The 27,506-nt window shown below is 35.8% G+C and overlaps 1 protein-coding gene across 1 annotated transcript in view; it reads left to right on the forward strand.

Moving 5' to 3' along the window:
- Positions 1-27,506, forward strand: part of RYR3 (ryanodine receptor 3) — a 256,028-nt gene that overhangs the window by 188,565 nt on the left and 39,957 nt on the right. Inside the window, exons 70-82 of the mRNA XM_088145058.1 lie at positions 3,150-3,164; positions 9,137-9,307; positions 10,455-10,514; positions 11,199-11,330; positions 12,084-12,196; positions 16,956-17,052; positions 19,390-19,496; positions 20,382-20,433; positions 22,427-22,492; positions 23,040-23,139; positions 24,910-24,989; positions 26,573-26,649; positions 27,346-27,419. Coding sequence (XP_088001184.1) covers positions 3,150-3,164; positions 9,137-9,307; positions 10,455-10,514; positions 11,199-11,330; positions 12,084-12,196; positions 16,956-17,052; positions 19,390-19,496; positions 20,382-20,433; positions 22,427-22,492; positions 23,040-23,139; positions 24,910-24,989; positions 26,573-26,649; positions 27,346-27,419 — 1,144 coding nt within the window. The remainder of the gene's footprint in view (positions 1-3,149; positions 3,165-9,136; positions 9,308-10,454; positions 10,515-11,198; positions 11,331-12,083; positions 12,197-16,955; positions 17,053-19,389; positions 19,497-20,381; positions 20,434-22,426; positions 22,493-23,039; positions 23,140-24,909; positions 24,990-26,572; positions 26,650-27,345; positions 27,420-27,506) is intronic.

Consider the following 27,506-nt stretch of genomic DNA (forward strand, 5'->3'; position numbering starts at 1 on the left):
GTGCTTGATTGGAGCAAGGAAATGTAGTTTTGTTGTAGAATAATTCTGGAAATAAGTCCAATTGTGTTCAGTGGAACTTACCCCCTCATGTGTGATTAGGGGTTATGTGAGCTAACCTATTCAAGGATGGAATGGAAATAAGAGCGCTGTATGAGGAAAGCATAGGATGCTGGGGTTTCAGGCATACGCTGAATATGGGAGGCAGAGCTAACCTAATGAACATCTGTGGCACTTTTGCTTGCCCAAAGGAATAAGTTTAAGCTATCTCATCTTTTGTTTATAAAGCTTGCATTTTCAGCTTTGGATATCAACTTTCAGAAACTCTGAAACAGAAAAGGTATTATTCAGGTCTAGAGTCAATAAATCTTTCTGTTTAGATCAGTTCTAACCTTTCTGTTTAGACCAGTTCTAACAATTCAGAATCTCTAGGTTTCCTTAAGAAGAGGCAGGCTGTAGCACATATTTTCCAGTTATTATTCTGGAATGATCCTTTGTTGAATAAGAGAAGTGGAAGGGATGCAATCCTCAATCAACCATAAAAACTAAGCAGCTGCTTAATCTTTATTGCAGAAAAGATACCCAAAATATTTCCTATGTCACCAAAACTACCTGGTATTTACAAACTAAGGAGGATAACTGTGTAAAGCATTTGAAAAATCAGCTTCATAGAGTTTGTTAACCTGAGCAAAGCATCACATTTCAAAGCATTCAAGCTGTTATGATCTCTGCAAGGCTGCAGTGGCTGCTTGGAAAACAGAACCTGCAGAAGTACTGTTTGCATGCACATGAAGACTATCAGGGGCTTTGAAGCAGCTTTGTTGAGTTTTCTGAAAAACGCTGCTGCTTTAATGCTCCAAGCTGATGTGTTTTGCTTAGGCTAACATGCTTTACAAACCATGCCTAGGACATCCTACTTGTTTATTAAGTAGGCAAATAAAAACACAATAAAAATTATATATAGGCCTGTTTGTGTGTATGTGTGTATGTGTGTGTGTGTGTGTGTGTGTATAGCAGATATGTGGCATAGCATAACATACTTGTTTTGTTACTATATGCAAAAAGTAAGACTAATAACCAGGAATCATCTTTCATGGTAGTAGAATCTATACTGATAGATCAGAATGCTTTTTTTTTAAAGTAACATAATTTATGATCTTCATTAAGCTAAATTTATTTAAAGCTGAGCAAGATTTTTTTTAACTTTTCTTTTCTGATAATATGGCAGCAGATTGCTCCGAGGGGAATGGTAAGTTAGAGAACTTTCAGTTTGAGAAAGATGAGTTACTTGGGTGGTACTGAAATCACAGATTTTTATCAAATAGATTAATGAAACACAAAATGCACTCTTTTAATCTGTTATTTTTTTAACTTTGTGTGGGTGTTTTCATAAAGGACACATGCAGCTATTTTTAAAATTACAGTTCATATCACATCCATTTCTAAATATAATGCAGCATCTGTTTATAAATGTATTGCATACAGGTCAGGTTTTTCAGCTTAAAATAGTATTTGCCTTATAGGTATTAAAAATGATTCATGTGCTCCTGACTTAATCAAAGGAACTCAGGGTGAAATCTTACACTGGAAGAAGAAAATAGAAACGTATGCCTAGTTCAAAATCAAGTCTTATTTATATGGAAATGATTGACACAGAGCATATCCTAAATGCTAGCATGCAAAAGCAGAGTGAATGTACATCACACTTGTATTATCATGCAGAAAAGATCAAACCTTGATATTTTTTTTTCTCACATAATTCAGTTTGTCAGATTTATTTTTAGGGGGGAAAAGCCCAAGGTCATAATCTAGCAAGTAGTTATATCTAAAAATTGGGGGCTTAAGAACTAGACTTTTCTTGAAAAGACTGAGTTTGCCAATGCTTCAGATGCCTGTGTAAACAGTACATATGGAAGACTGTTATGGCACACAATTGAATAGTTGTTTTGCCTGTGGAAATAGGTTTCTTGGCAATGCTGGGTGAAACCTGACACAAAGAGTAGCTGGGGGGAAAAAACACTCTTAAGGAAAGTGTGCCATTGCTCTTGGCTCCTTTGCTAACAGAAGCATCTGTTCAGGGAGTAGGGGAGGGAGGCCCAGGTAGCAGTCACAATCACATGATCAAAGCCCTGCCCTTTTGTATGTGCTTAGATGTTGCACACACATACAAGGGGGCGGGGCTTCAGTTGCAAGTTCCACTCACCCCAAGCAGACATCCCTGAACAGAAGCAAAATTATATAAGCACTGTTTCCTTTCTTCATTTATATAGAATAATGGGAAGTTGAAATTTTACTTATTTTACTTCAATTATGAAAGTAGGCACCTTCAGCTATTCTTGTCACAGAATTTTGCTTTAATTCAGTCCCATGTATGATGGTTTGGTTCAACATAAAGCATTGTTCCTTCAGTGACAAAATCTAAATATAATTGCTTATTAAAATATTTATGAAATATATATTGTAGATTTCAGAATTTCTGTTTTGCTTTTTAAAGATATGGGTTGGCTATCTAAAATGTGTTCCTTTTATCTATTGGATTTATATACCATCTCTCCTCCAGGAACATAAGGCAGGGTCATAGGACTCCTTCCAATTTTCCCCACAACAATGTTGTGAGATAAATTGGACTGAGAGAGTGTCATTGGCCCAGAGTAATCTAGTGAACTTCCATGACTGAGGTTGGCACAATAAATATATTGACTGTTGGAAGGATTAATAATCTGCAATATATTCTTTATTTTTAGAATTGTCCTTTAGTAAGTTCAATAGAAGAAACTAACCTTATACGCTAAATTATTGTTTAAGAAAATATGTAACTATGTGTTTTGGCTTCATAAATGAATATTTATTGATTTTCTTATTATTATGTACATTTATACTCCACTGCGATCCCATAAGACTCTTGTACCATATTTTACAGTGCATATATATGGCTGCATTTGGGTATAGGTTCCATGAATTAGGTTTACTTTTAACTGGTTTTACTCTCAGACAAAACTATTAAATTCTGTGGGTTTATTCCTAAGAAGTTGAGTGTACTTTTAGTTGCTCTATTGAGATAGAAGATATTCTTTCTGAATAAATGGCAAAATGTTCATCTTTTCATCATCTTTATTTACTCATTTCTTTGTTGTTTTCTTTCTTTCATACAGGCCATGCAAGTAAAGGTACAGGTCTAAGTGTATGATATGTCTATATGTTTTAGTTTTAGACATGACCAAGGTCTCAACATACTTTGCATTGATCATAGCAGTGGCGTCACAAAGGGAAGGTGCATGTCCTACACAATATAAACACCATTGGAAACTTAGGCAGATTTTATCTGTTTTTATCCTCTGGCATAAAAGCCAAAGTACTGACTTCACAGGTGGGAAATAGTCCAATAATATCTCTCTTCTGCCTCTGTCACCTTCATCATGTTTTATCATTCATTTTACTTGAGTATTTCCTTATCAGAGCAATGGATGAACAGGAAATTTTACCATTGGAAACAAAATAATACTAGAGAAATATGGTGGTCACTAAAGATATTGTCCATTATTATAATGAAAGCTTTTTAAAAAAAAGAATTGTGACCTTCATATCTGCCCTAGCTTCCTTACCAAGACATACTGAAATATAACGTTTTTGAGTATATTAAACCATTTGTATAGCTGTGTACCAAGGCTATTTAAAATCCCTTTCTTGAAATATAGGTTCAGCAGTATCATACAAAAATATGGTTGTAAGACAATTAGGAGATGGTTCAGTGGAGATAAAAATAGAGTTAAAGAATTAGAAGGTAATATTTAATACGATAGCTTGCTTTATAAATCTGTGTCTCCATGGTTACAAAAATGCAGGTCTTTTTTTTTTTTAATATAAATGCATTTAAATACACATGAAGAAATGGCATCTGTGCAGAAGTAGACATTTGTTTTTGATACAGTCTCTATTTCATTATCTGCATAGTTTCAAGAGTAGTATTATTGCTGGATCATTCCATATTTTAGAACTATAGACTGCTTTTAATTGTCTAGCCACCAGCAGAGTGGAACTTATTGGCAGAAAAGATTCTCCCTCCTCCATTCAGCTCTTCCAGAGAGCCGAGGAACCATTGTAGAAGATTTGGGAACAGGGAAGTATGGATGAGGTAGAGGCAAAGATAAGTGGGGTTTCTTGTTGTACAAGCAAAAGTCCTCTTGTGCAATATTAGGCAATCCTCCATTTTTGATCTCCGGATGAGAATTAATTATGCGTTAGCGACTTAAAAATTGCTTCCATTAGTGCCCTAACCTATGGCTTCCATTCACACAGTAAATTACCACCCTTCCACAAATTCACTGAAGTTCAGGAATGTATGAAATTCAGCAGTCTTCAGGACAGGGAGAAAAAATATTGTTGTATCATCTTCTGTGACCTTAGCTGACAGAGGTACATGTATCTGTTTCAGTACGCAACTAAAATTTCCATGTAATCCCTATCAGTAGTTGTCTATTTCCTCTAACCTTTGCAAAGCTGTTGCAGTACACCTAGCATTTTAGGAATATGTAATTGCATGAAGCATAGTTGGAGGCATGTAACTGGAACCTTCCTTTGAACATACTGATTTCTGTGGGAACAAACACATTAGCAGGTAATGTTGTCAATAGCTTTATATTTTATGACAGTGTTTCACTTCAAGATCTCTGGAGAAAATATTGAAAAACATAGCATAATATCTAAACCATCATTTAGTTTTCCTGGAAAAAGTTTATTTTTACTTTGGGCTCAACCTCTCCCTCCTTTCTTGACCTCCCATGACATATTTATTCACAATTTATTATATCAGACCTAAACCAAACTTTGGTTAATGCATTTAAACTGTGATCCATTACAGCAGCCACCAATATTTGGGTCCTGGGGAGCATATTTGGAATTCTGGCGGCATGTAAAGCCATTATAAAATGGCTGCCCTACTCCTAGCTCTGCTTCCCTTTTCCTGGGCAAGGGAAACACTTCCAAACAAAATGTTGGGATGGAACCATACACACTGTATGTCTAAGAATGCCCTTGAAGTTTTTCTCAGTAGACCAAGTATGAAAGTTTCTCACTAACACAAACACAAGGCTTTCTCTCTTCTCCTCACCTCCACCCCCCCCCCCGCAACTTCCAAGGTGTCTTGATATAGTTATTCACCCGGGTGAGGAGCTCATCCAAGGAGAAGTTATGCTGCCACAACCAAATCTTGAATTGGGTGGTACAGCTCCCACCAGAAATTCTGGGTAGGGCTAAATAGGAGATTCCCCTTCTCCAGAACTTAGCTTTTAAATAAATGTCTCCACTTTTCTCTTTTAACCAGAATGACCAGGCTGAAAGTGATTTTGGAGCATGTGGTGCTATTTCAAAACCCAGCACTGGAGTTGCAAAGATTTTAATTCAATAAAAGAAACAAACTAAGGACCTGAAAAAAGGAGTTAGCTGCATCAATTTACATGAGGCTGAGATCTGTATACTAAGTATATTAATCATTAATTTGTAAACAAGCTGAGGAAACAAAGGGAAAGAAGGACATAGAATGGGAGCAAAAATAAAACAATGCAACTGAGCAAAAGCAGCACTGAAAATAAATAAGGTATCCCTGATATATCTTCCTATGCTTTCCCTGAAAACTTTATTTTACTGTTTCCAATTTTCTAAGAGCTTTTAGGACGAGGGCATGAGTTCAAGCCCAATCAGGGAAAACTTGTCCTTGCTTCTAGGAGGATCTCCAGCCAATGCATGCCTGGGACACCAAAACTCCTAAATCTCTCACTCTTCCCTGCTTTTCAGTGGAAGAAGGTAGTAGCCTTAATCTGTATGTAAAGTTGCCAGCTAGCCTTGTGAAAATACAGATTATATTTAGACGTCTTGCTTTGCATCATGTTATATTCCTATCTTTTTTAAAAAAAACAATAAAATAAATTATTTTATTGCCAGACTGGTGGGCCAGGGAGTCTGCATCAGTAGGCATCAAGGTGGGCCCACTGATATCCATGAGCTGACCCAGCTTATTGAAATAATCCATATCAATTCCTATAAGCACATTTGTGTCTTGGGGCCTCTTGCACATGCCACAAGGAACTAGTAACTGAGAGACCTCAGCAACAACAATAGCAACACCAACCCACGTGAGAAAGCTTCACCCAATCTGGGAAAAACAAAAACAAAACCCTGAGAGCTCCAGCAGCCATCTACAAGCTGGTGTTTATTATTCTGAAACCTGTTATTGAAGTGGAGGCAAGAGATAGGATTTGAATTTTAAAAAGTGTCTTCCCAATATTCTTTATGTATCTTAAAGTACCTTAAATATATTATAACTTGCCTTCAGAACTTGATGAGTAGGTGTAGATAGATTCAGTACACCTACACCAACATATAAATATTCATCTCAATATTCCTATTTGTGGTAAGCAACATTATAGAAAGTGCAGGAAAAAAAATGAGAAGTAGTAATAAAAAGAAATCAAAGGCAAGACATGAAAGGAAAAGAAATGTACCTAAATCCAGTTAGATTAACATCATTCACTATATTAGTTTCCTTCCAACTTTACAACCTTTTCTTCTTTAAACTACTCACCTTTCTCTTCTTAGGAATGTTATCATCTAACCATTCTCTAGGTTTCTGCCATTTATGTTTCATGTGTAATCCTTCACACCATTTTTCCTGACAAAATCTGCTTTTGTTTACAATCTAGCTAACACTTGTTGCAAATAATTTAGGTACTTGGCAAACAGCATGACATCATCTCCTTATAGCACACACACACATTCCTAATCAGCACACCTCTAATGTCACCCCACACATTCCTTATACATTTATCCATAAACACCTTAAATAACCACAGGGACATCACACATTCTTGTCTTACTGTTTAGTACTGAACCATTTGCTAAGTATTCTATTTATATTCATGTATACTTTACTTCCATTGTATATCACTCATACTGAATTCAGATACCAACTTCAACTCCAGATTTTCACAGAACATTTCATCATTCAAGCCTATTCCCTTTATTGGGCACTTTCTCCAAATCAGCCATCATACCAAATATTTTATGACTTAGTTTATGCTGCTATTTTGTAGCTTTCCAGAATTTAAGTGCAAAATAATCAGTGCAATAGTCAATTTCTCAACATTTGGCAGTAGAATCAAACCTGATACTGTGAGTCCAGCTTGAAGCAGTGAGCTATTTGTACAGGATACAGTGACATGTTTCTGATATTTCATTTACTAATTCCCCCCTACTCCCAAAATTAAGATTTAAGCTCAGGAATGAAAGGAAGAAATTCAACTTTCATTTTGAAAGGAACCAATTATTCTTCATCTTCTTGTCAGAACCTGAAGGCCATAATCATTTCAGGTGAACAGAATACTGCCTCAGTGATGGATGGGAAGACTTGGAATGTCGAAGATTCAGTCTTCCATTCCCACTTTTTCTCCTGCACTTATAAAAAGCAAAATATGTACATGCCTAATTCATTTATGGAGTAATGAATAGAAGAAGTAAAAACTAAGCCCCTCGATAGCTGTCAATCAGCATATAACAAAGATGAATAGATATTATTAAGGAAGCCTTCATTATTATGTATGGCGGTTTTCATAATTGTCAGTAAAGGTTTCCCAAAACTGCAGTTTAGGAGGACTGAAACTTGGTGGCAGAGACAGAATAGATAGATAGATAGATAGATAGATAGATAGATAGATAGATAGATAGATAGATAGATATTTTCATGCTCACACAAACTGAAAAAATCCTTTATTGGAGAAAAAAGAAAGAAAAAATTAACCAGTTGTGTCAGATACCTCCCCTGTCTAAGAGAATAGTGACGCCACTGGGTTCTGTGATATATTGTGGAATTTGTTTGTCTGCTATGAAAGTCAAGTAGCAATTAATGTCATTAAATATAGAGTCATTAATTCACTGCTAGTATAAAAGAAAACTTTTTTGAAGGCATTCCACAAACAAAGCTTTGAGGCAAAGTATAGCAATTGTGAGTCCTTGAGGAAAGCCATGACATCATAACTTGGTTCCCACTGAACATGTAGGGTTGGCTAGATGTTTTGACACTGTCCATTAAAAGGAAAGCTTATCAACCATTTACTAAATGTGTGACTGCTTTTAGATTTTGTTTCTGTTTTAATAGAAATTATGTGGTAATATTAACAAATTTAATCACTATTAATAACTTTTCCTATATCAGTGTAGAGTACAATGTAAGGCTCTGAGCCTCTGAACTCCTTTGCAGAAGGAGAAGACATGGAGAATTAATAGAAAGGACTTGTTATTTGTGGTGGACATATTCTGTGAGTCCAGTCCTGAATTCATGCCTATCGCTCAATTCTCACTGTGGTCATTAATCATCTTTTTTATGCATGAAATTCAGAAAATATGGTGTTTTCTTGTGGCTGTTTAGTCTAAATCTGTCTTTAATATCATTTTGTTAGTGATAAGCTGCAATGCTGTTGCCCAGAGCTTTGATTTGCTGCCTTAATTTAAAAAGTTTTTCTTCTAATGAAACTGTACATTGCCTGCATCATGAAGAACAGGTTACATGTAATGCTGATGTACAGCCTATTTACTGTCTTTTTCCAAAGGCTCATTCTCCTTATGCTTCATGTGGTTAAAGTTGCTGACAATGTAGACAGATAACTTCTATAGCAAAGTAGTTTTCTAGCACACTTGCTCACAATTGTATGATTTTCTGGAACTCACACTTTGCATTTATTAGACTTTATACAGGCATATATCTCAAGCACTGGAACCCTCAGAATTATAAATGATATCACTCTTTATCAATTTTAAATGTTATTTGTGTGTGTGTGTGTGTGCATGTGTGTGTGTTTTTATTGATATGTACATACTCAAAAATTACAGAGACATTTCTTTCCTTGAAAATTACAATGATATTTGAATTCTTGAAAATGACTAATTCTAAATGATTTTGTTGTAAAATGCCACTAAAATTACTTACGTATTTTCAAGATAGTCTTTTGGTTCACTTCAGTTTTACCATTCAAAAGGCTAAATATTCAAAGGTTTTAAAGATTTTAATATGATTGCATAATTAGGAAAAGTAATTATTTTAGTATGAAAGAAATAACCACCCTGTGCATTTTATATGTCTCTTCCCTTGCAGTCTGGAGGTCATGATCAAGAACGAAAAAAAGCAAAACACAGAGGAGACTTATATTCAATACAGACTTCTCTGATTGTAGCTGCACTTAAAAAAATGCTCCCCATTGGGCTGAATATGTGTACCCCTGGAGATCAAGAGCTGATTTCTCTTGCTAAGTCCAGATATAGCTGTGTAAGTCAATATTTTACTCTTATTGATTCTAATCTGAAAGGTTTCAAAGACATGCAGTATTTGAATCTGAAGTGGACAAAGGTAATTCAGATCTAAGTGTGCTTGTTGACAGCTCTTTAAAGGCACTACAACTTTTCCTGCTCAGGAGAATACTTGTTTCAATTCAACTGTTGCCATCACGTTGCCAACTCCATAATAGTTCCTTAAAACTTAAAACTAAGTGTTTTCCTGAACCTGCATACCTTACATGTGAATTCAAGAAAATGCATGACTTCTTTAAGGAGCTGCCAGCATGTATAACAAAGGTACTCATGATGGGTTTGAAGCATTTTTGCACTCTTCAGATCTGAATACCACAAACCTCTAGAAAAATACAAAACCTGGAAATGATCAAACAAATTTAATAAAGAGTACATTTCAAATCGAAGGAAAGAAGGAAGAAAGGGAGGGAGGGAAGGTTTGATTTGATGCTGTAGTGTCCATTGAGTATATCCCAAAATCTCTGTCTGTCTGTCTGTCTGTCTGTCTGCCTGCCTGCCTGCCTGCCTGCCTGCCTGCCTGCCTGCCTGCCTGCCTGCCTGCCTGCCTGCCTGCCTGCCTGCCTATCTATCTATCTATCTATCTATCTATCTATCTATCTATCTATCTATCTATCTATCTATCTATCTATCTATCCTCCTTCTGTGAGGAGGAGTATCCTCCTAACTTGCACTCAGATTATCTCACAAATATTTTAAAACATTTTAGAACAAAACAAGCACACAGTATCTGCATAAATAGTAAAGCACAGAAAGAGTCATGTGGTGTTATGTGGCTCAGCGGATTTGATGTGCATAAGGATTCTAGGGTTCTGCCTCCACTCCAGCTCTAGTCTGTTCTGTGTGCTGAAGAGCGAGCTCTATAGAAGAAAGCCCACTTTATTTATATGGCCTTAGAACTGCAATCACGCTGGAACCTAAACTACACAGGGGCCCACAGGTGAGCACAGGAGGCTTCCTACTACCGAATTTTGTTCTCTTTATTTTTATTTTGGATATGTACCTGTATCCCAACAGCTTTTGTTCTGTCTTATTATTTGTGCTACCTTGTTAATTGATCAAAATATATTTAAGGGAACACAGATCAATATGTCTTTATTTCTCTGCAGAAAGACACTGAAGAAGAAGTTAAAGAACATTTACGCAATAACTTACATTTGCAGGAAAAGGTAATATTCAAAATGTCAGTCAGCTAAATATATTTCTGAAGTCAAAGAACATGTTGATGTATTCCATCGTTCAACAGAGTAATCCTATAACTAAGTTCTATTTATTAACATAAATAGAAATAACATGAATGAGCAACATGTGGCTTTCCAGAAGTTGAGGTCCAACTTCCACTAGCCCTGGCAGTCATGCCAATGAAATGAGAGTGTAGCACTTATAGCTAGCAAAACTTGTAGCTAGCTAAAGAGTTTACCAGAAGCCCTGAAAGTTGGCATGATGCAAAATAGTGTGGTGATAGAATTCCTCCCAAGTGCCACAGATGGGAATAGACTTTTACTAAGGGTCCCTAGGCAGTGACTGGAAAGAAAAGGTGGTCTTGATCCAGTCTACAGAATAATAAAATGGCATAATCATAGCACAACACAATACAGCCCTGGAGTGTCTTCCTGCCTTTGCTTTTGGAATAGTGCCATTGCACTATCCTTGAGAAATATCTCATTTTTTTCCCCTAGAGACCCAATTAATTCCCTCTGGTAATAAGCACAGAGGTTTAGCCTTTTCCTCTTGCTCCAGTACAGTGGTTCAAAAGATGGCGATAAATCAACTTTATTTAAATAAGTGTCCTATATACAGTACTTTTAAATATTAAATATTTATAAGAACGGATTAAATTTGTTGATATGTAGTCAGATGACCCAGCTGTGAAATGGCAGTTGAATCTCTACAAAGATGTCTTGAAAACTGATGAACCTGCTGACCCTGAGAAAACTGTCGAACGTGTGCAAAGGATCTCAGCAGCTGTCTATCATCTGGAACAGGTAAAACTGTGTCTATTATTTTATGTTTAAAAATAAGACATATGGGCTGTGTGTCCATGGTTAAATGCAGTAAATACTATAGGAACTCAACAGATTGATCTTGAACAATAAAAATAGCTGGGCTGAGCTGAGCATTTTATATTCAGACAAATTCTGCAGCCTTTAGGGGTCTTTCTGGAGGATTAGGTAGGATGTTAAGACAGGGCAGGGAGAACAGATGTTTGCATACTAATACTAATGTTTGATGGTGTGCAAGGCATATTTGCAAAGTTGTTATAAGGTGATCTGAAGATTTATTTTCATACCACAGTTATATACTGTAATACAGGGATTAACTATCAGCTATAACCTTCCATGTACCCTCAGATATGATCTGGGGAACCTCAAAATTATATTAAAATGATTTAAGATTTTGTTCATTTGTTTGTTTATCATATTTATATTGCTGCCCATCTCACAAAATGTGACTTTGAGCAGTGCACAATCATCATCATTTTCTTTAAGAATGATTAAAATCTTATGAAAACACCAAATCTAATGAGATTTCAGTTTTCTCATTATAAATCTCATAAGATTTAGAGCACAAATTATGAAGTCTTTTGAAATTTTCAAATGAAAATTCTATTTTTAATTGGGGAGGCAAGAAAAGTTGCTATTATATCATGTAATATAAATATTAACTAATCCTTTTCATTGTACCAGGTGAGAATCAGTTAAAATCATATCTTTATGCACAATGGTGTTTTTCCATAGGTTGAGCAACCATTAAGATCAAAGAAAGCAGTTTGGCACAAACTATTGTCCAAACAACGTAAAAGAGCTGTTGTGGCTTGTTTCAGGATGGCACCACTGTATAATCTGCCAAGGTACATATTTTTAGAAGACTTTCATATATCTCGTTGAGTTTCTGAATGCAAGGAATTCTAAACTTCAGCTGCTTGCATTGTTGAAAATGCAGGCAGGTCCACATCTGAAGCTCTCAGTAAGAGATACTTTACATGCTTCATTGATTTAAAATGGATATAAATGGCAAACATGATCAATTTGGGGAGCACACTAGGCCTTCATTAATGATTTTCATCCATAGTTCTTATGTTTCTATTCAACTTCATCACCCTTTAATTGCTTAGCCTCTGCATATACTTTGATGAAAACCTCTCTCACAAGCAAAATGCCTGTCTGGTTCCACAGTGGGAAGGTGTGAACCCGAGACAGTGGCTTGAAGGCACAACACAGCTCTTTCAAGGCTCTCCTGAGGCCTTCTGGGCATGAGTGTACATCAGGATACATGAGGACAACTGATGAAGGGAATGATCCTTCATGGTGTTGATCCAGAGGGATGTTTCACCCTCCCAGAAAAATCTAGCCAGTTTGTTGTAGTGGTTAAAGCACTAGGCTAGAGACCAAGAGACTGTGAGTTCTAGTCCTGCCTTGGGCATAAAACCAGCTGAGTAACCTTGGGCCAGTCACTCTTCTCAGCCCTAGGAAGGAGGCAATGGCAAACCACTTCTGAAATCTTGCCAAGAAAACTGCAGGGACTTGTCCAGGCAGTCACCAGGAGTCAACACTGACTCGAAGGCACACACACACTATTCATTACTTCTGCTATTATTAAATGATTTAGGGGTCTTGCAAATTAGACTTCAATGGCCTTTGGTAAAGTTATATCATTTTTAACCAATATGTTTTAGAGAAGTCTCTGGTTACTATAAAACAACTGACTTGGGCTTGATTGTGTGAATTACCCAATTATTCAGTGCCAGATATATAGTAAATCTAACCCACTCCAATCTGGATTGGGCACATGGAAAAAAGAACTGTATATTTAATATTTAAATATTTAAATACATTATTTTTTCTATGTGATTAACATCACTCATTTAAGGATTTGGCCAAAATAAAAAAAGTAAAGATTATTTTCTTATATATATCAATTGTATGTTCAAGGTTCATAGCTAGAGATACAGAGTTCCACCAATATTTGGCAGTTCCACCCCCTCCCCTCTTTCATTCAGCATTCAGGCATATGGAATAGCAGAGCTGTTGTTTGCAATGGAAACTATATCCGTGAATCCAACAAAATGACTTTCCAGATGCTACGTGACATGCACAAAACTAACTATGTATGTTTTTGGCATCAGGAGAATAGGAAAGGCGGAGGAAGAAGAGTGGAAGAGGGCTTAATATTATCCTAGGGAGATTTTCTCTCTCCCACATATGCAGTTCCATAAAGATGGATTGTGCCTGAGGTTCTTTGAAGAGATTACTGGATATTTTATTTTGAATAACCCTGATTGTTTGCATATGCTATGCAATTAGTATTCTTTGAAACACAATTGCCAACATGCTTCTTATGTGCAAATCTAAGTTTCTGGCATTTTGCTTCTTTTAGCTTGTAATGTATTTGGAACAAATGGGAATTCAAAATGTGAGAATTAATTTTAAAAAACAGCTTTGTTTTATATTCTGGCAGTTCTTACTGCTCCTACTACTCTAAGTGTTTTTTCAGAAGGGGGGGCAGTCCTTTCTGGTATAGTTGCATGATCTTCTTGACTAAAAACCTACAGTGTTCTTCACAGTTTGGAATTTTTGCTGCCATTTAGTTCTTAATGTTACAAAATATTTTAAAGGCATTGAAACATAATGAATAAATACTTTTCTTTTCTGAAATGAAATTTCCAACAGATAAATTTATAGTAAACTTAGCAAGACTATTTTTCAGTACATACATATAGTAATCTTCTTAAATTAGTAAGTATTGTAATTCTGCATAACGAATTGTACATAGTTGGTTTGGGCCTTAACAGAAGGTAAGCATGAAGACCCTCTGGATTTATTTTTTATTTCTATTTATTTATTTATCAAATTGATATGGCTGCCCATCTCACACAAGGTGACTCTGGGCGGCGCACAATAAAATAATGGATAATGTGGGATGAGATATGGGGGAGATTTAGTCACTCTAAATCAGATATAGATGAAAAGAGCAGTTAACTTACTAGACATTCATAAAAGGGATGTCTTCCCCTACCCAGCTGTCCTTTGTTAATTGAAGACATCTCCACTGTTAGGGGAAGAGCACTTCTGTGAAGTCCATGACCTTAGAATCCAAGCAGCTTTTTGTCTGCTCTCCAAGTGACCCTTTCCATGAAAAGAGGGAAGCACACACTCCCTCCCTCCCTCCCTCTCTTCTTCATAGCAGTAAAGAATGTTCTGTAGGAACAATGGTGACGTCGTCTTTATTTAAGAAAAAGCAGAAGTTCTCCATCTCTTATTTAAAGAGATCTTAGAAAGTACAAACACTGACTACATATTTGGGGAGGAGCTTTCCGTGCACTCAGCTCCAATGAAATACAATATTCAGGTTCACACATATTAAACTAATTGCACACATATGATTTATTTATTTATCGTATTTATTTATATCATATTTATATTACACTATAACATTTTACTGTTTGCTACTAGTTATGTTTCAAGCTGCTATAATCTTCCATAATTCCATAATTTCCAGGGAGCTATTGAAAGATTCTACTTCCTTTTTGATTAACCAGAGTTTAGGGCTTCTTGAAACCCTAAACTGTGATTAAAACTGATTATTTGAAGCTAGTATAATTCTAAGTAATTCCACAGCAAGAAATTGCTTTTAGTATAAAACTAGAACAAAATATTTCAAATATACAGTGTCTGTATTGAAGAAGGTGGGGAGAATATTTTGTGGGCTTAAAATTCAGCATGAATAATCCTGCAATCTGCCCAGCTTCACACATAATATTAAAGTTTCACATGGTTTCCAGCCAGCATGGATTTGTTAAAAAGCCATCATGCCGGACAAATCTTATTGATTTCTTTCACTATGTGACTAGATTAATGGACCAAGGGAATGCTGTGATGTAGTGTATTTAGACTTCAGTAGGGCTTTTGATAAAGTAGAACATAGCCTCCTTCTTGATAAATTGGAACAATGTGGGATGTATGGTTCCACTTCCAGATGGGTTCAGCGTTGGCTGAACAACCATAGCCAACATCCTCATCCTCATCCTCATCCTCATCCTCATCCTCATCCTCATTATTTATTAAACTTGTATGCTACCTGACTCTCAGTGACTAGAAGGGGTGCTCATAAAATGTGTGGATGACACAAAGCTGGGGGGATTACCAAAACAGGGTCAAAGTTTAAAAGGATTTTAATTGACATGAACATTGGGCCCAATTCAACAAAATGTTGTTCAGTAGTAAGAAATGTACTTTTCTGCACTTAGGCAGAAACACTAGATGCGCATGTATAAGATAGGTGATACTTGGCTCAGCAGTAGTACTTGCAAGAAGGATCTGGGTATCCTGGTAGACCACAGATGAAGCATGAACCAGCAGTGTGCTGCAGCTGCCAAAAGAGCCAATGTAGTTTTAGGCTGCATCAGCAGAGGTATAGTATCAGGATCCCAGGAAGTGATAATAGTGCTTTACACTGCATTGGTCAGTTCACATCTGGAATACTGTGTCCAATTCTGGTCACCACAATACAGAAAGGATGTTGAGGAACTGGAAAGAGTACAGAGAAGAACGACTTGGGATTTGGAGGCTAAATCCTAAAAGGAGTGGTTAAAGGAACTTGGTTTAGCCTAAAGAAAAGAAGGCTAAGGTGGGGGGCAGCATGATAGTGGTCTTCTAATATATTAAGGGATTTCACAGAACAGAGAGTGTGAATTTATTCTCCATAGCACCTGAAGGTAAGAAACAAACCAGTGGGTGGAAGCTTTACAGAGGGAGATTCAAACTTGAAATAAGGAGGAATTTTCTGACTGTGAGAGTTTCTAAACAGTAGAACAATCGATCTCTTAAAGTCTAGGAGCACTAGGGTGCTCCATCACTGGAGGTTTTTGAGAAAATATTGGATAACCATTTGTCCAGGATGGCATGAAGATTCCTGCACTTGGTGTTGCACTAGGGTCCTACATAGGGTTGGAAGGAATTCTATACTGCGCAAACTTATTCATTATGGAATACCATGAGGTACAAATCAGACAATTATAGTGTTTTAGAGAAACTACAACAATCTTGGCTTAAAGTTATATGTGAAGTTGATGGTATATCATATTGATAAGGACATCATTTTTAGACAAAGTGCAAAGAAGTGGAATAATTAGGCTCATGTTTTACACTTGCTATATTAAAAAAGTAAACCTGAAGTAAAATAATCAATAAAGATGCAAAATTGATAGTTCATGTTTTAAGTTCATTTATATTCAGTGGGACTCATACTGGTAAAGAGCAATTTAGAGTTGCACTAAAATGGAGTATGTTTTTTTCCACTTTGTCTTTGGGGAAAAGAATAGAAAATCAAGGACTTGCATCTACAGGAATTTGAATTCTAAAATGTACAGTAAAATATGAGCATACTGACAACCTTCTTTTCTTTTTGATATGTCTGGTACAGTTTATTAAAATAATACATTGTCATCTATGTTATTTAATCTTTGCTAAACATTCTTTAATGTTAATGCTTTTTGACCAGGTAGAATTGAATTCTACTAAATCCACAGGCTTTACTAATCAGTAACCATCTAAGCTTTTTTATTTTATTTTGTTTTCCCTCTGGATCTCATTTTCACCCCCTACTCCTAGGCACCGTTCTATTAACCTGTTCTTTCATGGTTATCAGAAATATTGGATAGAATCAGAGGAATATTCCTTTGAGGAAAAACTAGTTCAGGATTTGGCTGTAAGTACAGATATAACTGGGCTCATTCCACAATGTCTTCGTGCCAGAATTTATAAACACTGTCATATGTACAATCTTGAGGGGCCCAACAATGTTTTATGCCATTATGTGAACAGCATATCATACCTTAACTTTGTTATATATTTGGACTGAGACTAATTCTGTAATGGATAAGACCAAATCCCTTGGTCTAATGTTTTTGAAAGTTTAATACAATGAATGCTTTTTTTGTCAGTTGGCATTTTGTTTATTGCATGACCCTTTGATTTATTTTAATACGCCAAGCTTTTTTAATACAAGCTAATGCTAGCTTTTCCTTGATATTATAATACAGTGGCATTCTAATGAATTATAAACAAGCATGGCAGTATTCAGCAGATTTGTCTTTTAGCCATTTTTTTTTTATTGACAATGCATTTTTTAAATTCCAAACAATTTTAACTATTTTCTTTTTAACTGATAGACTAAGCAATGATTTATGGAACTATTACTTTTTTTTTTCCCCTGCATGTGAAATGATTAGTTCACCCTAGGTGCCAATTATAATGTTTTCCTTGCAGGAAGGCAACATCCAGCAGTGTAGAAGAGACTAATAGATTTATGAGTTGATGTTTTTATATTCACTTAAAATGCATTTGCATAATTGATGCAGTATTTTAACTGTCCTGACACAGGCTAATTCCACTTTGGTATTAAATGTAGAATTACCATGTCTCTTTCAATTACATTTCACAGAAGGTGGTGGAGGTACATATAATGTCATCATCCATTCATACTTCTGCATTTCTGAATGTTCTCTCTGACTTTTTTTCCTGCAATTGAAAACTCACACTCTTAAGAAGACAATCTCTGCACAAGTAGATGTGTTTGATAGTCTTTGATAGTACTCTTTAATATTTTTAAAGGGCAAAGGCTTTTCTTTTTTTTACTTAAATGTATTGAACAGATGGACAAATCACAGTCCAGAACACATTCACTTAAATGTAGCTATTACTTTTTTTATCAAATTGTGGAAATCTCTGTGAAAGACAAGTAAGAATTTTCTAAACTGCTTCTGTGCTAGTCTATTGCAGCATAAAGGAAAAGTGAATCATAGGGTAACTTAGCAACGAAAACATCTATTATGCCATCAACACAATAATCAGATTATTATTCTCATTCATCAGACGGCAACATTTAGTTGAGGATATTATTATAGGGAGTTGCATAACAGGTAAATAGCATATAGCTATAGGTAGCTCTCTTTAGAGAGATTTGCTTTGATATTGTTAATTTGTTGCAAAACATATTGAATTTCCTATGATGGAGATTATACAATTGTGTTCTGCTGTGATTAAACAGGTGTACATAAAACTATGATCCAGGGCATGCAGAAAAAGAAAGTGCACCTCTGTTTCATTTATCTGATTCCGTAGCCATATGGTATGCTATGAGCATGGTCATTAAAACTGAAAGAACTCTCGTTCCCAGGATAAGGGAGAGAAGTTCCAATCACAGACGTGAATTGCTTCCTTCACTGTCGGTTCCAGATGATTCAGTGGCGTTGATAGAGAAGTCTCAATCCTTGCTGCAGGGGCAACCATGAAGATTCTAAAGTGTGGTGGGCATAGCGAATGGCCTTGAGGGACAGGAGAATGAGCTGCCACCAAGCAAGGATCAGACAAGCACGGCTCGAGCCCATTACAAGAAACTAGTTTAAGAAAACACCTCAGACAGGCCCCTTCCTACTTCACACAAAGATAAAGTGAGGGAACGGGGAAGCACATTCAGACGTGCAAGATTCTATGACTGCAGCTCTTACAATAAAAGTAGTCCTGACCTATGCGGCATTGGTTTCTTAGTTTGATCTACCTTATAGGGCTGACATAAAGCCACAGAACAGACATGACATGCTGGCCTATAGCGGGCAGCTCTGGAGGAATGTAAATAACCCAGGCAAACCAAATCAGAGTGCAGATAGTAAACTAGATCTGTTTCTGGAAAAAATAGTCTGATTTGTAATTAGAGTCAAGATTTGCCCATTACAGGTTCTGATTATGCAATCCTATATATTTTTACTTAGAAGTAAACTTAATTGTGTCTGAAGGGAATTAGGTGTGTAAACATTTTACTATTAAAGACTGATTTTATATAAGAAAAGGCACTGTGTAATTGAATTTTCTAGTTAAAATATCAACATGAAAATATAAATATTAAAACTATGAAAATGAAAATGAAAAACAGTGATTCCAGTTATTTTTTTCTTTGCTGTTTCAGCAAAGAAAATATTAAAATAAATATTAAATATTAAAATATTATATTAAGTATATAAAATATTTCAATATGATTCTTGCATAGACCCCACCCAAAAAAACTGAAGAGGAAGAAGAAGAGGCTGAAAAGCATCCAGATCCTTTACACCAGATTATTCTTCATTTCAGTCGAAGTGCTCTCACTGAAAGAAGGTAACTTCCTTCCTGCCTGCCTGCCTGCCTGCCTGCCTGCCTGCCTGCCTGCCACCCAACTCCGTAAAGAGCAACATAAAAACAACAAAATACAATAAATTTGACCAAACAAATCACAAAAAATAGCTAGAGAGTAATTGCAAGGTGCAATGGATACAACATATCAAAACATAAGACATCACAAACGGGAGTTCCCCCTACCCTACCCCAAGATCTGGCAGCATAGCCAAGTTTTTATTTTTATATATATATTTATACATATATATTTGTAAAAGAAACTGAGAAATACCAAGTTGGACATGACATGTGTTTGCATGGTCATTTTTTAAATGATGTTTTCAGAAGATTTTTTTAAGGCAAAGGTGATACTGTGCCATTTTAATGGAGCCTTAATCTTAAAATGAGTAAGGAGCAAAAAGAAAGATAAAGTTAAAAGGTTAAAACATACATTTGTTTAGGATTGAGCTTACAAGTTTCCCAAAATCCTTTTAACACAACAGTAATAAAACATTTAGAATTAATGAAAGTTTTCTGTTATTGTAGAAACTGATTTTGTATCTGATATGATCAGAGATAATCATCAGCTGTATAGCAAAGCCATGGCTGGAATCTTTGTAAGCATTTCCAAGGCATAATAGAAAAAAAAATCCACATGTGAGGTAGATAGATATATTTTTCAGTTGTAAAAGCACTTGGTAAATAAATGTTTTAATAAAGAATCTGACATGGAATCTATCCCATAAGCTTATAAGATGGTATTATGTATCATGGACTTGTAAGAAGATGAAAGTTTCTGTGCTTTAATAATTACTGGAACTTCAATTCAGTAACTTGTAGAGCTTCTTCAGAAATATATATATAAAGTTATTTCATACCTTTCTACAGCAAACTGGAAAATGATCCCTTGTACACTGCATATTCAGCAATGATGGCAAAGGTGAGTATCTGATTTAAATATCTACCTGAAAACAATTATATTTAGAATACTATCTCTTTATTTCAGGTATATCTGAAATCTGTTTTACAGTTTTGATAATTCAACTGCTTGATCTTAGAACTTTGCGAAGCTGAAACCAAGTATGGGATCTTGGATAGGCGGCTTCTAAGTGCTTACAGGACTAGTTCCTGCAGTTTTCTTGGCAACATTTTTAGAAATTTGCCATTGCTGCCTTCTTAGGGCTGAGAGAGAATGACTGGCCCAAAATCTCCCAGCTGGCTTAGTGCCTAAGGCAGGACTAGAACTCATGGTCTCCCAGTTTCTAGTCTGCTACCTTAACCACTATACCAAACTGGGTCTCTTGTTGCATCATACAGGCTATCATTCACTGCAAAGCATCTGGATTTTCAGCAACAACACACCATCATCTGCATACAAAAGTACATGGACATTCACATCTTCACCTAAGATACCTCTAAGATCACCACAATGATTGCTTATCTATTTATTCCTAAGTAGATTAAATGATCAAAGGGACACCAAATATTCTTGTCTCATTCCCTGTTCAGTGATGAACCATTCTTATTACTCTTATCAATGCTTTACTTTGTTCATATACTACTCTTACCACATTTCACAACTAACCTTCTTATTTATGCAAAACATTCCATGATTCAAGGCTATTCTTTCTATCAGATGCTTTTTCTAAATCAATAAACTTTTCACCTACTTCTGAAAAATGTTTCATTTCTATCATGCTAATCAAAAAACTTTAGGCGTCTATGGCTGTACATTAATTTAGGAAATTCAAAATCCTTTATTTCTGTATAGAAAGTATGCAACTATTATCATGGAGAACAAGCTTGAAAGAAAATAATCAAAGCTTGTATCAAAGTAAAACTTAAAAAAGAGAGAATGTTCATAAAAGACTGCTTATTTTCTTAAAGGGAAGGTTTAGACCTAGACTGAGATCACCTGTGCATTATATGTTTATTGCCAACCTTATAGTGATATTGCAATTAAATGAAGAACGACACAACAGAAATTTTGATCTTGGGCTTGAAATTAACCTTCTGTCCTAGAGGATTTTTTAAAAAGTCTTTGGTTCAGAGAAAGCCTATTCAGAAGAAATTAGTTTGAAAACATCCCTGAGATCTACTTGCATTGTTGTATAAGAGACTGATGAATATGCCTGAATGGAATTAATTGTCCAAATGGTTATCATCACTGTAGTAATCAGAGAACACTGAAAGGAGAAGCTAATGGAAACAGGGACTTGTATTGTGATATGGTTGAAATTTGGCTTTTTAATCTGTCAAGACATTCACTTTGCTTAGGTGTGGCATCCCAAAATGGCACCAGCTTGCCTGCATCACCTTTTTGGGGGCCTACTTGGTTCACTCCTGGAGGTAGGGGGTGGGGGATTTGTTTTTATTTTAATTCTCAATAATGTGCATTGAATGAGAACTAAGCATATTGCATAATGAAATACCAGCCTCTAGTATCTTGCAAGTCTCATTTTGTTGTACTTCCTTCTCCTTCTTATAGTTCAGTGAATTAGGAAGATGTTTGTCTGAGCTACTTTCAAATATTATCTGGACATTCTGGACTTAAAAATGGTTTTAGCTCTTGCTGCCTTTGGCAATGAAATTTGAGTATCTCCATCAAGATCATCTTCCTTACTTTCTATAACCACTAGGAAGAAAGAGCAGAGATAGGCAGAAGAAAGGGTAGTCAGGATTTTCATGGGAAGCTGAAAGGACATGGTGGGGGGAGGATGGCGGGAAGTTTCATTTCTAACAAAATGTTTTCCAACTAGCCAAAACTGTCATGACGGCCACTTTATAACAAAATAATTTTGTAGGTAAAAAAAAAATTAAATTAAAAACCATTTGATGAAATGATCAATTCTCTGCTTATAAACAGTGGTTTAAAATTTGACTTGCTTTCTGCTTATTCATTATCTGAGCCTGTTTCTTTCTAATGAGAAAAGAGCTGTCAGAGTGGACAAGATGGTGATGAACAGGAAGAGGAAGAAGAAAAGGAGAAGACATTTGAGGTTCGTGGTTTTATTTAAAATAAGATGTTTCATAATTTATATACCTATTAGAAATGATGCAGTCATTTGAGATAAGTTACACATTTTATTCAAACGTTATCAGTTAACATAGTGATATACATAGTCATGATTACATTTTCAGTTATTGCCAATCATGTTTGCATTTCTTTCTACTTACATTTTTTTTCTTTCTTTCTTTCACATTAATTTGTCTCTGCCTTTTGTTCCATATAAAAAGAAAAGCTGCTTACTGTTCTTTTAAAATTTAAATTGTTCCCTTTGAAGCATTTATTCCATGCCTATTACTGTATCAATTGTGGGTGAAACTTTTTATACAAATCTGTTATGGAAATTATTTTAAAAATAAGTCCTTAACAAATGTTGCTGCATTAGAGTGATTATCATGGCTGATTTAGTCTTTTAAAATACAATTTAATAGGTTTGTGATCGTTTCTGTTAAAAAGTTTGTTTTTAAAGGTCTTATGGTTTTTGATATGGATGGCAAGTACTACAATATGTTAACACGTATCTGTATTCTGACATTCAGGAAAAAGAAATGGAAAAGCAGAAAACCCTTTATCAGCAATCTCGACTCCATGAACGTGGAGCTGCTGAAATGGTATTACAGATGATCAGTGCCAGCAAAGGTAATACACTAAAAATGGAAGAATTATTTGATATTTATTTATGTATTTCTTTGCATGTATGTATTTCATTCTATCTTGACAGAAAAGAAAGTCAGTCATTAAACAGACTCTATCTCTGTCTGTCTGTCTGTCTGTCTGTCTGTCTATCTATCTATTTATCTGTCTATCTATCTGTCTGTCTATCTATCTATCTATCTATCTATCTATCTATCTATCTATCTATCTATCTATCTATCTATCTATCTGAAGCTCAGAAACATGTGCTTGGGTAGTTCCACATCTGGATTCTACTTCCATCTTCCAATTCTTTTAAGAAAACCTGTAATTATTTCATTTTTATCTCCTTGGTCTACTTAATATTTTCATCTTTTGCCGTTTTTATTTGTTTTCTCCATTTTTAAAAAAATATTTAGTGGCTTTCCTTGAGCTGTTTTCATGAGGCTACAGTGAAGAAGGTAGATTTTTTTTTCTAAAAAATGTCAAAACTAGTGACTCTATCTTCTCATGGACTTCAGTAAACTCTGCTGCATTTTTATTCATTAGGTATGAAGTAGAATGAAACATCAGTGAGTTGTTCATTGGGAGAAAGTACTAGAAGCATCAGCTTCAGAGAACCTTATTGTGCCTAAACCTTTATATCTGTGCTTTGTCCTAACTCTGTCAATCACCTTGTTATGGTCATATGGTCCTCTGGTGCTGACATAAGACTGCCTTTAGGGAGATTTGGTTCTCTTACTGATGGCTTCCACCATATCAGAATGATTCACTTTTGTATCTCTCTTAGTACTGTTTAACTTAACTAACTTACTTCCACCAAGCATTCAAAATTGCCCTTGTGTTCAGCTTCAGTTTTGCCATACCTACCAAAAAAACCCCAAACAAAGAGAAAGAAAAGAAAAAGACTCAATATTCATTTCCTGGTATCCCTTCTCTTGTAACAGCCCACCCAGCACCCCCATCAGACCTTCCTGGTTTCCCTGCCCAACACAGTCCCTTTATAAATGTCAAGGGTTCCTACAAAATGCATAGCACAAAGTGAGCTTGTGATTACAATCCCATCTATTAGATATTTAACACATGAAACTGCTTTTGATCTTTCTCTCTTTATGTTATATTGTGCCAGTCAGAAATGTAAACTGAGAAAACGGGAACCATATCCCTTGATGTTATGCACAGAGGGTAGAGAAACAGCACTCCCTTCAACCTAGCCTAGCTTTAGAATATTCTAAAAGACTCTGCACATATGTAAAAACCCATAAGTATGATTTCACAGCTGACTTCCTGAAGAACCAGAGTTACAGGAAAGAATCTGTCTATGTCTTGACCATTAATAAAAAATATAAAATGTACTTTATTTTCAGAAATCATTCTGACATTGGTTTTAGCTTTAGTTTTACTTTTCCCTGAGACAAAATTAAGCTATAAGTATTTATAAATATATAGTCTAAAAGATGCTGTTAGGATAGCTTTTTAACATTTTTGTTAAACAGTAGCTGCAATAGAAGAGAATATATGTACAGTAGCTCAGGGCTGAACTGTAGAGTCCTTGTTGCTTTTTAAACAGGCAGCAAACCCACACTCACTAGGACTGATGATGTTACCTAGTTGGGTAATGAAACGTCTGCAAGCAAAGAACCAAGCACAGAGAGCACCAAGGACTCTACAGTAGCTTCATACACAGTATTGATTTTGAACCTGGAGAAATGCTTAGATCTTTTTAAAAACATCAATTTTTGACTACAGTTTAATTACTGTATTCTTGATTGACAGGTGAAATGGGACCCATGGTAGTTGAAACCTTGAAACTTGGCATTGCTGTTCTAAATGGAGGTAACTCCGTTGTTCAACAGGTAACCATATTCATAGTTATGCAATCGTTTCTTTGGGCACATATGCTTTTAAGAATGTTAAGTGAGAAAGTACCAGTTTGTATGCAACTTTACATAATATACCTTTATTTATTTGTACATGCATATGTTTTGCATGCAAAACTTCTGATCAAATAATGGCTGTCTCAAACTATTATTACCCTCTGTATTGCACCTGAGCCCACTGAGTAATGTCCTTCACCTTCAGACAACATTGCAACCCCAAGATAAAACCTAGATTTAATGTGCGATCTCCAGCATGATTGGACCTTCAATAATTTGGAGGCCATCCCCTGAACATCCCCAGACTTAGTACTACTGGGAGGCAGGTTAAAATCCTCAAGAACCCATTAATCTTGGAATTCAACTCCTAATGCATCAGTGTAATCCAGCAGCTCAGGCAGGGATAATGCTGCACAGCAGGGAAGATGATGCAGCAGCAACAAACCCAGCTATTCCTTGGTGCCCAACTTCACGCATAAGGTCTCACTACTAGTTAATAAGGATTCTCAGATGACACCTGCCACCCCAGTTGTCACACCTCCCTACCCTGGGCTCAGAGCTGGTACAAACTCAAAACCTGGGTGGGCACATTTCCAAGATGAGGACGCCTACTCTGGGCCCAGACAGGTCTTGGCTATGCAAGCCAAGTTGGCTGACTCCTGCATGATCGAATCATGGATGAGGATGGATTTATTGTACTCCAACCTGGCATTTAATGGCAGTCAGAGACACGGCATCAAGGACCTAATCACCTATCCTACTTTTATTAAAGACTGAAAACCTGTTGTGGACTTTTTGCTGAAAGTGGGAAAAAATGAACTGGTGATTTATGGATTTTCTGATCAAAAAGGGTTGAATATAGAAAGAAGGGGATTATGATGTAATTTTAATAAGGGAAGAGAAAGAATAAGTTTGTAACTGCTGTAAAGAAGATTGGAAGTCATTTCTTTGTATATCTTTTGTTTCCTATTTGTATTTCTTTTCAAACTTTTTCTCATCTTTTTTCTTCCTCTTTTTTCTAATCTTACTCTATATTATTTCATGTCTGTCTTTTAATTCTGTGAAAATCCTTAATAAAAATTATATACTTTAAAAAAAAAATCTGATCACCTATCCTCAGGGGTGAACACTGAGGGCTGGCAGGTGGACTTTATCACAACTATCCAAGTCATCAGCCTGTAAGCTGCCTGCCCACAGGCATATCCCCATATCCCCTTTGCCTGTCATAATATTGATACCCCTTACCTCACCCTATCTCAGCTTCCCACCCCACCCCCTCTTTTATCCCAGACCATAGGACCCATCTACCCCAATTCCATGCCCATTTCCACATCCCCCCTCTTAGCACTCAGCAGTGAGGGGTCTAGCCAAGAAGATCTTCAAACATGCAACATCTAAGTTTACATTATGCCAGTTCTGAAGCCAAGTCTAGAGGTGCCAATAATATGTTAAGATAATAGCTTATTATTGGCATCTTAGAAAAATATGTTCTTGTCAATTTTATCATTAAAAAACCCTCATGCTATTTTTAATACAACTTTTTTTTCCCATCTCTGTTTCAGAAAATGTTGGATTATTTGAAAGAGAAAAAGGATGCTGGTTTTTTTCAGTCTATCTCTGGCTTAATGCAATCTTGCAGGTAAAGACTTTCTGTGCTCAGTTGCATGTGTGAATGGGATATATTGATTGATTATGTACCATCAAGTCATTGTCAACTCTTAACATCACATAGATAGATTTTCTCCATGAAGATCTATCCCTAACCTGGTCTTTCACATCTTCAATGGGATATATACTTCATGTTTTTCCAAACTCTGGGGAAATGTGGCGATGTGAACTGAGATGCAATGAACGGATTTGGCACTGGGGCATGCATTATTTCCCCCTCTAAGAACCTTTATAATGCTTTCATGCCAAAACTCCAGACAGTTTTGCTGTTGTTGTTAATAATAACAACCACCACATTTAAAGAGTAAGTCAGTTATTGCTGGCCTTATCATTGATAAATAAGGAGAAAACATTTGATGGATTCATTTTCATTAGATTAGGATTGGATTAATTTTCATCCCAATTGATATTCTGCAGTTATATCAACAGAAGGAATATTGAAAAACTGGTTTGGGTTTAGGAGGGAATATTGACAGAGAGACAGTTAATACTGATTCCAATGAAACTAATTTTTCATCTTTCAACTGTACCATTTTTAAACCTTTATAATTCACTTTCTACTGTTTGAATGATTTGTTTATTACATCTGTATGCGATCAGTTTGGAGTCTTACTATTGGATTCAGAATTCTTTTCTCCATTGTCTTTTTTATATATATATATAAAAGTGTTCTTGATTTGAATGCCTTCGAGAGACAAAATAAAGCAGAAGGCCTTGGAATGGTTACTGAAGAAGGAACACGTATGTACAATTAATGAAATAGTATCATTCAGATAGATTTATATATTTTTTTTTCAGCCCAAATGTTCAGCTTATTTAAGGTCTCTT

The sequence above is a fragment of the Python bivittatus genome, unplaced genomic scaffold, assembly GCF_059951505.1.
Source record: "Python bivittatus isolate LINGU-HERP-01145 unplaced genomic scaffold, Pbiv_v1 ctg000480_np1212, whole genome shotgun sequence".
NCBI lineage: Eukaryota > Metazoa > Chordata > Lepidosauria > Squamata > Pythonidae > Python > Python bivittatus.